General features: G+C 47.6%; 1 protein-coding gene across 1 annotated transcript in view; it reads right to left on the bottom strand.

Annotated features, from left to right (window-relative positions):
• Positions 1–14,361, bottom strand: part of LOC147737185 (NACHT, LRR and PYD domains-containing protein 12-like) — a 166,345-nt gene that overhangs the window by 139,757 nt on the left and 12,227 nt on the right. Inside the window, exon 2 of the mRNA XM_086923100.1 lies at positions 4,306–4,350. Coding sequence (XP_086779226.1) covers positions 4,306–4,350 — 45 coding nt within the window. The remainder of the gene's footprint in view (positions 1–4,305; positions 4,351–14,361) is intronic.

Below are 14,361 nucleotides of genomic sequence, written 5' to 3'. Positions count from 1 at the left end.
CATAACTATGTATTAAAAATGAGTGAACAATTCCAGTTGGGGAAAGTGAATGCACTACCGTTCTGGCATTTGACGGAAAGAATAATATTACATTTGTGACGTTACATAATACATTCTTTATCTGTGGGAATAGAGGCTATCACCGGCTACCAATGGGATGGTCAGGAATATGTTATGTGTCGTTTTTACTGCTCCCTGTGTTTATAGCACCCGAAATGTATCATAAAAAGTTTGTATTATTCAATGAATTGGTTGTAAATAGAGTTAAGAGAACTATAAGCATAGATAATGTGGACCAGACAGACACATCACTACAACAGTATGTTGATATAAATGTAGGCATTTTTCCTTTTGCGGGTGCTGCTTTCAATAGTAGGAAAGTAAGACGATTAACACGTATTGTGGAAGCTGTTGCTAATCAAACTACTATGGCATTAGGGAATATTACTGAGGAGCTTCAAATTACTCGGATTGTAGCGCTCCAAAACCGAATGGTTCTAGATGTCATATTAGCTGATCGAGGAGGTGCATGCCACATTATCGGAAGTAGTTGTTGTGTATTCGTAGCCGATAATTCACCCTCAGTATATGGCGCAATTTCTAAATTACATAAAATTGCTGGGAAAGGTACATGGACTTTTTCGGGTTGGATATGGACATTGCTCACCACTTGGGGTTGGAGACTATTGACAATTCTATGTGCAATAATTGCTACATTCTTTACCCTTTGCTTATGTTTGCAGTGCAGTCCCATGCTATGTTTCGTTTGTATTACTGCCTGCATCTCTTCCAAGAGAAATATAACGGAGATAAAAGCTCAGCAAATGATGAACCAAGAAATAGATAAAATAATGCCTATTGATATTAATGATGTATACCAGGACTATTCAAGATATGGAGGTAGCTTCAGCTAAATGCTGAAAGGATCGTCTGTTGTACATTAGCAGCTGTAGGGTTAGCATTCGCTGAAGCTACGAGTGTTTCAGCGTTATATTGACCGGTTTTCGGAGGCCATCTTATATTCACGGCCTCCATTATTAGCAACTGCACTACCTCGTGGTCACCATGCTCTTTGTCCTACCTCTTCGCCAGTTGACCACATGGTCTGCCCAGCAACAGGCTATATTTAGCCCGTGGTCAAGGCCCGCGCATGCGCCATCGAACCGCATCTGTTATTAATCGATCACCATTGAAAGATGTTTTTCCAAACTGGTCAAGTTGTTAAACTCCTCCCACATGCTGGATGTGTCCAACAAATGTCCTTATATGTACATAAAACCGTCTTATGTGTGTACCGCCCATTTTTCACATTTGTGTGTATGTATAAAAGAACCATGTGCCTTCTGTTCGGTGTGATACTTCTTGCATTACCGAAGGGTGCTGTTTGAATGTACCACCACCCCATGGGGTCCTAATAAACATGTCTTTTGTATTCCAGTTTCCGTGCCAACTTCTATCCTATGACAATAAGAGCTACTTGCGGCATATGTAGCTCACTGAAACTCAATACTACACCAGGGCTTCTGTTTTTTGGTCAGCAGCACTGAGAGGTGTTCAGTAGGGGTTGAGGAACTTCTTTGTTCCTGGAGACGGACCGGTTTTTCAGGTGAGTGGCTGGACTCTCATTTAACAACAGCCCTTTTGAACTTCTGTTTGGACATCCTGTAAGAGGTCCATTGTGTCTGGTGAAGAAGGGATGGAAGTTACCTCTCAAACCTCCCAAACAGGATATTGTGGACTATGTACATGGTCTCCGTTCCAGGATGGAAGAGTATATGAATAAGGCCACCAAAAACCTTGAGGCTAGCCAGGAATTGTAAAAGGCATGGCATGACTAAAAGGCTGTGCTGACTGTTTACCAGCCAGGGCAGAAAGGGTGGGCGCTGGAGCCTGTGGCCCCAGCAGCCCTCTAGGACAAGTGGAGTGGCCCCCATACAATTGTTGAACAGAAGGGAGATGTTACCTATTTGGTAGACCTTGGAACTCCCAGAAGCCCACATAGGGTATTCCATGACAACAGACTGAAACCATATGTTGACAGGGCAAACATGGGCTTGGTCATGGCTACTGATGAGGGACAGGAGGAAGAGAGTGACCCTCTCCCAGACCTGCTCCCACAGAACCCTGATGATGGGTCAGTTGACGGTGTAGCCTTGGCAGGCAGCCTCACTGCCCAGCAGTAAGCTGATTGCAGACAGGTGCTCAATCAGTATTGGAACATGTTCTCACTGACTCCAAGTCAGACTACCTGGTACACTCATGAAGTGGACACTGGGGACAGTCTGCCTGTTAAAAGTAAGATTTGCAGGCAGCCAGACCATGTCAGGGACAGTATCAGGACTGAAGTCCAGAAGATGTTGGATTCGGGAGTTATTGAACCCTCAGATAGCCCTTGGGCTAGTCCAGTATTCTTAGTCCCCCAACCTCACACAGAGGGCAATGGGGCATTAACTGTTAACACACAATGTTAGGTGGAGGGTAATAGGGTTCAGGGAAATAAGGGTAAGAGGTGTATTCATTTTAGGGTATTATTTGGGGGTTTGGCGGTATGTATTTCTTTTTAGGACTGAGTATTTTGTTCAGGGTACTTATATATATGCGCTTTATCTGTGCATGCACAGTGTTAGGATCGTGATGTTAGGGTTATAAGGAATAAGAGTAGGAAGAGTATTAAGTTTTATTATTTTTTGATGTGTTATTAGTTTCAGGGGTTGTTGCTATTCATGTTTTAGGATGTTGTTTTTTGTTTACAGTTTTGTTAGTAGCTGTACAAGTAGCGTGCTGGAAGTGGAATGCAAAGGCTATAGGGGTGCGGTTATTCAGTCTTTGAATAGACTCCATCACATCAAACCCAGCCTCCACATCCTATTGCATCAGCAACATTGACAAACCCAGCCTCCACATCCTTCGTATCATCGACATGCACAAACCCAGCCTCCACATCGTTCACCATCAACATCGACAAACCCAGCCTCCACATCCTTCACCATCATCAACATTGACAAACACAGCCTCCACATCCTTCAGCATCATCAGCATCAACAAATCTAGCCTCCACATCCTTCACCATCATCAACATTGACAAACCCAGCCTCCACATCCTTCTGCATCATCAACATTGACAAACCCAGCCTCCACATCCTTCAGCATCATCAACATTGACAAACCCAGCCTCCACATACTTCACCATCATCAACATTGACAAACCCAGCCTCCACATCCTTCAGCATCATCAACATTGACAAACCCAGCCTCCACATCCTTCACCATCATCAACATCGACAAACCCATCCTCCACATCCTTTACCATCATCAACATTGACAAACCCAGCCTCCACATCCTTCTGCATCATCAGCATGCACAAACCCAGCTTCCACTTCCTTCAGCATCATCAACATTGACAAACCCAGCCTCCACATCCTTCAGCATCATCAACATTGACAAACCCAGCCTCCACATACTTCACCATCATCAACATTGACAAACCCAGCCTCCACATCCTTCAGCATCATCAACATTGACAAACCCAGCCTCCACATCCTTCACCATCATCAACATCGACAAATCCAGTCTCCACATCCTTCACCATCATCAACATCGACAAACCCAGCCTCCACATCCTTCTGCATCATCAGCATGAACAAACCCAGCCTCCACATCCTTCACCATCAACATTGACAAACCCAGCCTCCGCATCCTTCACCATCATCAACATCGACAAACCCAGCCTCCACATCCTTCTGCATCATCAGCATGCACAAACCCAGCCTCCACATCCTTCACCATCAACATTGACAAACCCAGCATCCACATCCTTCACCATCATCAACATCGACAAACCCAGCCTCCACATCCTTCTGCATCATCAGCATTGACAAACCCAGCCTCCACATCCTTCACCATCATCAACATCGACAAACCCAGTCTCCACATCCTTCACCATCATCAACATCGACAAACCCAGCCTCCACATCCTTCTGCATCATCAGCATGCACAAACCCAGCCTCCACATCCTTCACCATCAACATTGACAAACCCAGGATCCACATCCTTCACCATCATCAACATCGACAAACCCAGCCTCCACATCCTTCTGCATCATCAGCATTGACAAACCCAGCCTCCACATCCTTCTGCATCATCAGCATGCTCAAATAAAGCCTGCACATCCACAGTAGTTGCCCACAAAACAGGTCACTGCAGCATTTTGTGCTTCACAGTGAAGTTCAAGTCTCATCGAAGTGAGAAGTCTCTTCCCGGGGTTCAGAATCCTATTCATCATCTGCGTGGAAGCATCACATACCTGAAGTCTCTCCTGGAACCTCTTGGGCTTCATGAGGATCCGAAACTGAAAATGAAACAACACTTATTAATATCAAGGCTTTCACAGACAAGTAGAGTAATCCAAAACCAGTTTCCACTTTAAAGTGATATTATGAATTATTCTTAGGTTGCGGTAATGTGGGATGTGAAGTAGCCACCAAAATCTTAGTCAGAATGTGCATGAATGGGTCATTTATGTGCCAGGGTCTATTACGGAGATATTGATTATGATGGGCTCAGGGCTTTGTCAATTCATTGAACACGGTAGGGGGTGGGGGTTGGGCTCTTGAATAGCCAAAACCCATTGGCTAATCAAGATGTACCTTCCGATGAGGGAAGGAAAGGATATCAGCCATCAGACAGATACCACATCAATGCCAGGGTGTAATAAATGGAGTAGAAAGGCGTTCCTGAACACTGTGGAACAGATGCCAGAGTTACAACAGGATATACCAATATAGTATACAACTTATCAGTTAAAAACAAACCTGCATGAGAGGACCAGCTACAAAATAATCACAAGAGGTATGTTATTTCTAGAATGTTCTAATGGTGGGGATGCCACCCACTGAACTTGCGGTTACCTGTCTGGTTTACAATGGGAACCACTGAGGTTTCTGACAACGGAGTCTCAGATGGCTCTTACATCATCAATCAATCAATCAAGCAGGGTTCTTCTAAAGCGCGACTACTCTCCTGTTAGGGTGTCAAGTAGGCCTGGGCCTGCTCAGAGTTTGCGGAGTGCCGCTACGAGGAACTCCGCAAAGTGCCAAAAATTCTCCGCCACACTACGGAGTACAATAGAAAAATGCAGTTTGAAGTATTTTTCAGTGCCGGATGATTGTCCGCACTGTGTAGTCATGACGAACGGCACCATGAGTAGCTCAAGCCGGCGCTGCTTTCCTTTCTGCCGCTCGAGTAGATTTTTACTCGAACTGGCAGTTTCTCAACGCGAGGGGTCACGAGCATATGCGACCACTCGCAATGAGAAATCTGACCCCCCGCCCCCCCCCCTCGCTTTGAGAAATCTCGCCGGGAGGTTGATTTTCCACGCTCATGCTTGCCAACTTGATGTTGACGATAACGGACGAGGAAAAATATCGCCGGGAGGTGGATTTTACTTGCTCGCCAACTTGACATTGACGAATGTGAGCGAGGAAAAACACTACAATCCGCTACTCGGATATGCAGAGGCAGGGAGTTCCAGGTCTTTGCAGTGAGATAGGAGAAGGATTTTCCTCCAGTCGTGGTCTTGTCGATCCATGGGATAGTAGCCAGGGCCTATTGGGTGGAGCGGAGATGTCTGGTGGGTGTGTGGAGGGAGAGGTGGCGGTTGAGGTATACAGGTTTAGCATTGTGGAGGGCTTTGCAGGTGTGCGTGAGGAGCTTGAAGGTAAATATTTTTTTGATCGGGAGCCCGTTTGGGTTTTTCTGGTGAATGGTGATGTGACTGCAATGGGGGATGTACAGGGTGAGTCTGGCAGAGGCATTCTGGATGTTCTGTAGTTTCTTTAGGAGGTTATTGGTGGTACTGGCGTAGAGTATGTTGCTCTACTCCAGTCTGCTGCTGACAAGTGCATGGGTGACCATTGTCCTGGGCACGGTGTGGAACCACTTGAAAATCTTCCAAAACATATGGAGCTTGTGAAAGCAGGCGGATAAGACGGCATTGATTCATAGAGTGAGGGGTCCAGCATGATGCCAAGGTTATGTGCATTGTCTGTGGGTGTGGTGTGGGTTCCGAGGGCTGCGGGCCACCACGAGTCATTCCAAGCAGAAGGGGTGGAGCCCAGGATCAGGACTTTGGTCTTGTCTGAGTTGAGCTTCAGGCAGCCGTCCTTCATCCAGGTGGCGACTGCCTTCAGCACGTTGTAGAAGTTGCTCTAGGAGGCTGTGGACTTGTCTGAGGGAGAGAATCATCAGGTTGTTGCCTGTGTAGGAGATGATGTTGAGTCTGTGGCTTCTGACGATGGCTGCAAGCGAAGCCATGTAGATGTTGAAGAGGATGGGGTTCAGAGGGGACCCCTGGGGCACTATGCAGCTGATCTCCGTGGGTTCTGAGTAGAATGGTGAAAGTCTGACTCTGTGTTTTGAAGGTGGGGAAAGAGTGGATCCATTTTAGGGTCTTGTCACGGATGCCGGCATCGTGGAGTCTAGTAACTCTGCTCCTGAGGACTCTTGGAAGAATTGGAGCCTTAACACTAGCCCCCCAGGATCTTCCAAACAGTACTTAGAGGACTCAAATAGGTACAGGCCCCTTAGCGATGTGGAATAGGTAACTGGGCAGCCATGTGGCCTAAAGGTAGTCTCCTGGAATATAAATGGGTTAGGAAATCAGATAAAACTTGAACGGTTAAAAGAACTAGCAAAAAATAATATGATCCTTTGTATCCAGGAGACCTGGCTATGTGGTGAGCCCCCCCATAGTGGAAGGGTTCCGTCAAGCTTACCGACCGGCTGTAAAATCTAGTTCAGGACGCCCGGCGGGGGGGTCTATTGATGCTAATATCTACAAAACTGGTGAAAAAGGTGTCCCAGCTCACTGTAACATGTAAATGGCTGCTCTGCTGTAGAATAACCCTATTCGCTGCTGGTAACAAGTATGAAAATGTGTTGCTTTTCAATGTGTACATGCAATGGGGTGCCCAGGTTGAATATGGAATTGAAATGGGAAAATTTAAGAATGACTTGGATCTATTGTATGAAAAGTACGATTCAGATTTGAGTTTGTTGGTAGGAGATTTTAATCATAAACTTAACCCTAAGCGGCTTGATCTCATGTATCTGGAAATTTTAGAATCAAACGATATAATGGAAGCAAAGTTCCCCGAAAGTTCATGCTCTTTGAATGATGTAAACTTGGGGAACTATCTAGCGACCAAGAACCTTTTCTGTTTGAATGGTAGGTTCCCACAAGACCGCCCGGCTAAGAAAACTTTTAAACAAGGGTCACAATATTGCCCCTTAGATTATGTGTTCATGCCAGCATGGAAATTCAATTTAATAAAGGGGTTCAGGGTCAACCATACAGAAGATAGCGACCACAACACCTTAGAATTGGTGCTGGCCTATCCTAACGAAACTGTCACCGAGAAGGTAATTATACAATAGATGGATTATCCTAGGCGAATCTCAACACGGCTAACTGAAGAATATATAGAAAAGTTAACCAGGCTCCAACAAAAGATACCCCTAGGATGTGCAGCTGGTTTAGACTTGGCCTGGTATTTTGATAAGATAAATCAAGTGGTACAAAGCATTAAGGTTAAACTTAGAACAGATGTAAAGGCCAGCAAGAGCAGTAAAATCACACAGGTTAAGAAAGGCAATTGGTTTAATATGGAATGTCTAAATAAGAAAAGAGAAATAAGGAGGGAACAACGCAGTCTGCGTAAAAAATATGATAAGGCTAGAGCAGAAAGCCTCGCCAAATTAAAGAAAGATTATATAATGCTTCTTAATAGTACGAGAAGAGCACATAAGGATACCTGTTGGGGGAAACTTCTGGAGGCAATAGAATCCAAGAACATACGGCAGTTCTGGAAACTAGTCCGTTCAGTATCAGAGGCCTCAGCCGCTTCAATGATCTGTGTGGTAGAAGAGGGTCCTTGGGAGGTTTACCTGAAAGAACTATACCCAGCGGGGAGAGAAATTGAAGAGGAACTGCAGGGGAACTGGAGAGGTCTAGTAGACGATCTAAAACCGGACTTCTCAGTAGAAAATGTACTGAATACGATAAAGACCCTTAACTTAACAAGAGCCGCTGGTCCAGACAACCTGCCAGCACTGATAATTAAGTCACGAACCCCATGGTGGGCGGAATTTTTCTCTAACATGTTTTCAGTAATTCTAAAATCAGGAATAATACCTAGTACTTGGAAGGGTGCGATAATTAGGCCGATCCATAAAAAAGGGGACGTTAATGCATCAAAGAATTATAGATTAATTAATCTACTCGATATTGGAGAGAACATTTTTGCTAAGATAATATTGGGTAGAATAAAGATTTGGGCAGAAGAGAGAGCAATTATCCCAGTGGAACAAGGTGGTTGTAAAGAAGGCCACTCTACAATAGATCACTGCTTCGATAGAACAAAATGGGAAGCTACATTGTTGTTTTGTCGATTTTAGGGCAGCGTTCGACTCTGTGGATCGAAATAAACTTTGGGAAGATATGTCAAAGTATGGATTACCGGTTGGCTTGTTGATGATCCTAAAAGAGCTTCACAGTGGAAACTGGGCCCAGGTAATTAGAGATATGCAGGGGGCACTAACTCACAGGATACTAGTAGGGAACGGACTTAGACAGGGGAGCGTCTTGGCACCCCTGTTATTTTCAATCTTTTTGGCAGATCTCCCCGCTGCTCGTGAAGTAGAAAGAAGTGCAAGTCCAAAAATGAATGGCCATAAAGTCCCTTGCCTTCTTTATGCTGATGACTTAGTGATCATGGATCAAACTGAAATAGGACTTCAAAGGAAATTAACCGCTTTTATCAATCAATCAATCAATCACAGGCATTTATATAGCGCACTACTTACCCGGAGGGTCTCAAGGCGCTAGGGGGGGGGGGGAGTGCTGCTACTGCTCGAATAGCCAGGTCTTGAGCTTCTTCCTGAAGGAGAGGTGGTCTTGGGTCAGGCGCAGGTCGGTCGGTAGGGAGTTCCAGGTCTTGGCGGCCAGGTAGGAGAAGGACCTTCCTCCCGTTGTCATTCTGCGGATGCGGGGGACGGCGGCGAGGGCGTGGCTGGCTGATCGGAGGTGTCGTTTGGGAGCGTAGAAGTTGATGCGGTTGTTGAGGTAGCTGGGGCCTTGATCGTGTAGGGCTTTGTGTGTGTGGGTGAGGAGGCGGAAGGTGATTCTTTTGTTGACGGGGGGCCAATGCAGGTCTCTCAGATGTCCGGAGATGTGGCTGTGTCGTGGGATGTCGAGGATGAGTCTGGCTGAGGCGTTCTGGATCCGCTGGAGTCTCTTCTGGAGCTTGGCGGTGGTTCCGGCGTAGAGGGCATTGCCGTAGTCCAGTCGGCTGGTGACGAGGGCCTGGGTGACCGTCTTCCTGGTCTCGGTGGGGATCCACCGGAAGATCTTCCGTAGCATGCGCAGGATGTTGAAGCATGACGAGGAGACGGCGTTGACTTGTCTGGTCATGGTGAGGGAGGAGTCCAAGATGAAGCCCAGGTTGCGTGCGTGGTCTGTCGGTTTGGGTGCGCTGCCCAGGGCGGGGGGCCACCAGGAGTCGTCCCAGGCGGAGGGTGAGGAACCCAGGATGAGGACTTCCGTCTTGTCTGAGTTCAGTTTCAGGCGGCTGGTTGTCATCCACTCGGCTACGTCTTTCATCCCTTCGTGAAGGTTGGCTCTGGCGGCGGCGGGGTCGTTGGTCAGGGAGAGGATCAGCTGGGTGTCGTCAGCGTAGGAGATGATGTTCAGGTTGTGCTGGTGTGCGATGGCCGCGAGGGGGCTCATGTAGACGTTGAAGAGGGTGGGGCTCAGCGAGGATCCTTGAGGGACGCCGCAGATGACTTCGGTGGCCTCTGACTTGTACGGTGGTAGACGGACTCTCTGTGTTCTTCCGTTGAGGAAGGAGATGATCCAATCCAGTGCCTTCTCCTGGATTCTGACGTTGCTGAGGCGCTGCACTAGGGTGCGGTGGCAGACAGTGTCGAATGCCGCGGAGAGGTCTAGGAGGATGAGGGCCGCTGTTTCTCCGTTGTCCATCAGGGCTCGGATGTCATCGGTGGCAGCGATGAGGGCGGTCTCGGTGCTGTGGTTGGCTCGGAAGCCCGACTGTGAGGGGTCGAGGGATCCATTCGTCTCGAGGAAGGCGGCCAGCTGCTTGTTGACGGTCTTCTCGATGACTTTGGCTGGGAACGGGAGGAGCGAGATGGGGCGGTAATTCTTGAGTTCGGTGGGGTCCGCTGTAGGTTTCTTGAGTAGAGCGCTGAGCTCGGCGTGCTTCCAGCTCTCCGGGAAGGTGGCGGTGTCGAAGGAGGTGTTGATGATGTCCCGCAGGTGGGGTGCGATGACCGCGTCGGCCCTGTTGAAGACGTGGTGAGGGCAGGGGTCGGTCGGAGATCCGGAATGGATGGAGTTCATCACGTGGATGGTGTCTTCGGTGCTGGTCGGTAGTGGCGTGCGTCGGTTGAGTGCTGAAGCTGTTGTGTATATCCGCGATCTTGTTGTGGAAGTAGGAGGCGAGGGAGTTGCAGAGGTCTTGCGATGGGGTGATGTCGTTGTTTCCGGCGTTGGGGTTGGAGAGCTCTTTGACGATGTTGAAGAGTTCTTTGCAGTTGTGTGCGTTGTTGTCCAGCCGGTCCTTGAATGCAGTTTTCTTAGTGGCGCGGATCAGTTGGTGGTGCTTCCGGGTGGCAAGCTTGAGGGCGGTCATGTTGTCCGGTGTTGGTTCCTTTCTCCAGGCTTTCTCGAGGGCTCGGCAGTTCTTCTTGGAGCTCTTGAGTTCGTCGGTGAACCATGGGGCCTTCTTGCTGCCGGGTCTGCTAGGCGGGGTCCTCAGTGGGGCGAGTTCGTCCGCGCAGTTGTTGCTTTTAAACACTATTGTGATAGGAAAATACTGACTGTAAATAGGGAGAAAACTAAGGTTTTATGTTTTGGGAAGAGTAAGAAGAATTTCAATTGGTTTTTGGGTGATGACAAACTAGAGACAGTTAAGGAATATAGATATTTAGGCCTCTGGTTTGACAGTGCACTAAAATGGCGCACCCATTTGGAGGCTCAAAAGGCAAAAACATTCTCATCCACTTGTGGGCTAAAAAAGTTTAATAAAGAATATGGAGACATGACACAAACCAAAGATAAAGGCATTTGAAGCAATGATCGCCCCAAGTATTGTATGGGGCAGAAGTGTTATACTTGAGCGGTAAACAGACGTGGGATCAGGAAGAGGGAAACATTTTAAAAATGTTATTGTCTTTACCTAATTGTACAATGGTTCAAGCAGTTAGAATGGAACTAGGGCTGATTTCTTGGAGTGTACAATCTCAAATGGCCCTAGCAAGATTCTGGAAGCGCCAAGACCCAGGAGTGACACCTAAGGTCTCACAATGGTGTGGAGAGGAAATCCAGACAAGCAATCTTGGCTGGGCAAAGGAGGTGAGAAAGACTCTCCAGAAAGTATCAGGGCGTCTTAACTTGAGATCTTCCCAGAACGCCCTGATAGGCGACTTTACAAAGAAAGCACTTAGGGAACAAGGCCAGTCGCTCTCAAGGGCACAGGACCTGAATTACATGCAGGAGAAAAAGTCAGTCCAGTGGTTAAAGATCTCATGGGTAAATGAAGGCTGGTTCCCTTATCTGGAAACATTGCCGAATCAAGGGTTACGACATGAAATATTAAGGACCCAAGTTGGGATCAACCCCTGGAAGATAGACGGGAAATTAAAATCTGTACTGATTGCCCCAGAAGGTAATTGTAAGCGTGGGCGTGGTATAAGAAACGATATGTTGCACATATTGCTTGATTGCACATTTGTACAGGATTTAAGGAAATTGTTTTTACGTCCTATATTCCTATCACATAAGACATTCACACGTGCCCATGCGATATGCTTACTAACAGATATGCATTCGCTAGAAATTGCAATCGCATTGGGCAAATTCCTGAAGGTCGTAAAAGATTTTAGAAGGGAGATATCGAAGGATGGGCACTGATTTTAAGTTTTTTTAAGCCTTTTATAAAGTTTAAATCTGTCTTTTTATTCTTCCAGATATGTGAAAACTTTGGTAAAATTTGGGTTTAATGAATTATGTATCAGGAGGTGTTACCCTCTTTTAACCTTCTCTTTTTTCTTTTTAACAAATATGAATTTTAACTATTTATGACGTAGGAATATTTTGTCTGCTCGTACTTTGTCCGATTTTGTTTGCATTTTGTTTGTATTGTTTAAAAGACTATGGTCTAAATAAACAAGTTTCTCTCTCTAGTGCAGAGGGTGTGATGGGAGACGGTGTCGAAGGCTGCCGAGAGGTCCAGTAGAATGAGGGCTGCAGTTTTTCCTCAGTCGGGGAGGGTGCGGATGCCATCTGTAGCAGCAAGGAGGGCAGTATTGGTGCTGTGGTTGCTTCTGTGGCCAACATGGAGAAGTCTAGGATGTGGTTCATTTTGATGAACTCGGAGAGTTTGGGTGTTGACCTTCTTGATCACTTTGGCTGGGAAGGGGAGCAGAGAGATAGGTCTCTAGTTCTTGAGGTCCATCGGGTCTGCAGAGGGTTTCTTCAGCAGGAGGTTGATCTCTGCATGTTTCCAGTCTTCGGAGACGGTGGCGGACCTGATGGAGCAGTAGTGTTTGGGGGCGATGGAGGTGCCGGCTCTGTTGGAGATGTGGGGAGGGCAGTGATCTGAGAAGGCTCCGGAGGGGATGCTCTTCATGATACTGAGGGTATCTTCAGAGGTGAGGATAGTCCAGTTGGGTAGGGTCTGCTGGGGTTTGGAGCCATTGGGTGCAATGCTTATTCATGGATCTTGGTTGCAAAACTTTTGCAGATCTTCTTGATCTTGCGGTGGAAGAAATTGGCGAGGTTGTGGCAGAGGTCTTGAGAGGGGAGAATGTCTGCTGCCTCTGTGCTGGGTGTGACAAATTCTTTGACCATGGTGAAGAGTTCGTTGCTGTTGATTGCTTTGGCATTGATGTGTTTCTGTATAGCAGATTTCTTTGCTGATGCTGATGAGGTGGTGTGCAGTGATGGCGGTTTTGAAGGCAGCATGGTCTACCAAGATCTTGCTACTCCTCCATTTTTTCTCGAGCCGTTTGCACATGTGCATAGATTTTTGGAGGGTGGGAGAAAATCAGCTGGTTATCTTGGAGGGCTGCATGCCTGAGGGTTCCCTGCAGGGAGACAGTGTGTTGGTGCAGTTGGAGATTCAACAGTGGAGGTTGCGTGTTGAGGCGTTGACGTCCGTGATTGTTGGTGGTGGAGTTTTGCTGAGGGATGTGGTGAGCTGGTCTTCGGTGAGTTTGTTCCAGCTTCTGTGAGGATGGCGGAGCACATGGTACTGTAAAGTGAGTTTGGTAAAGGAGGCATGGACGCAGTGGTGGTCGGTCCAATGTAGCTCGGAGGTGTGGCTGACGGAGATGTTGTTGCTAGTGGAGAAGATGGGGGTCGAGCATGTGTCCTGCTGAGTGGGTTAGAAGGTGACCAGTTGCTTGAGTCCGGTGGTGGCAAGGTTCTCCAATAGGGAAGAGGTGTTGTGGTCGACTAGGTGTCCAGGTGGAAATTTACGTCACCGAGGAGGATGTAGCCTGTTGAGCACGATGAGCGATGAAGTTGTCTATGGCTTTGCTGAAGGGGGAGATGGGGCCTCGGGGTCTGTTTCACGAGGGTGCCATGGAGGGTGGTGTTTGGTTGGTCTGGATCTGGAAGTGGAGGTATTCCATGTCGTATGAGTGCTCGTCTGTGGCTGAGGCGGGGTTCATCCATGTTTTTATGAAGAAGGCGATGTCGGGGAAGATGGAGTCGAGGAGGTCCCAGATCTCTACGGCGTGTTTTCTGAGAGAGCAAGTGTTGAGTAGGATGCAGCTTAAGTTTTCCAGTACTTAATGGTTGTGCGGTCGGTGGGCCTGGTGTGCGGAGGCAGCAGAAGACGCAGTTGCACAGGTGAACGGGCCTTGGGTATCCTTCGGAGATATGAGATGGCAACAGGCGGTGCGGCGTCTGGGGTTGCGTCAAGGGTACTGGTGTTGCAGAAGTAGGAGCCACGAGAACCAAGATCCCTGTTGGTGGGCGCGGTCCAGGCTTGGACAGGTGAAGGTGGGCTTGTCTTTGGTATGACCGTGCAGCTGTTGGCATTAAGTAGTGGTGGAGAGGCGAGAGGTGCTGGCAGTTGGGAGCTGGGAAGCCATGCTGGGAGGGGGCAGAGATGCAGGAGCAGGTAGCGGCGAGGGGGGAAAGCAAGAAGGGGGCACAGAGAACGGCACAGAAAGAGAGATAAAACAAGAGAAATACAAAAAATAAAGGAAACCTAAATAAGTACAGAGAACAGAAAGACAGACAATAGTCACCACTGGACCACCAGGGATTATGCAC

Source organism: Lissotriton vulgaris, chromosome 1_1 (assembly GCF_964263255.1).
Source record: "Lissotriton vulgaris chromosome 1_1, aLisVul1.2, whole genome shotgun sequence".
NCBI classification, from domain to species: Eukaryota; Metazoa; Chordata; class Amphibia; order Caudata; family Salamandridae; genus Lissotriton; species Lissotriton vulgaris.
The sequence above is the reverse complement of the archived record's forward strand: the minus strand, read 5'-3'. Positions and strand labels throughout refer to the sequence as shown.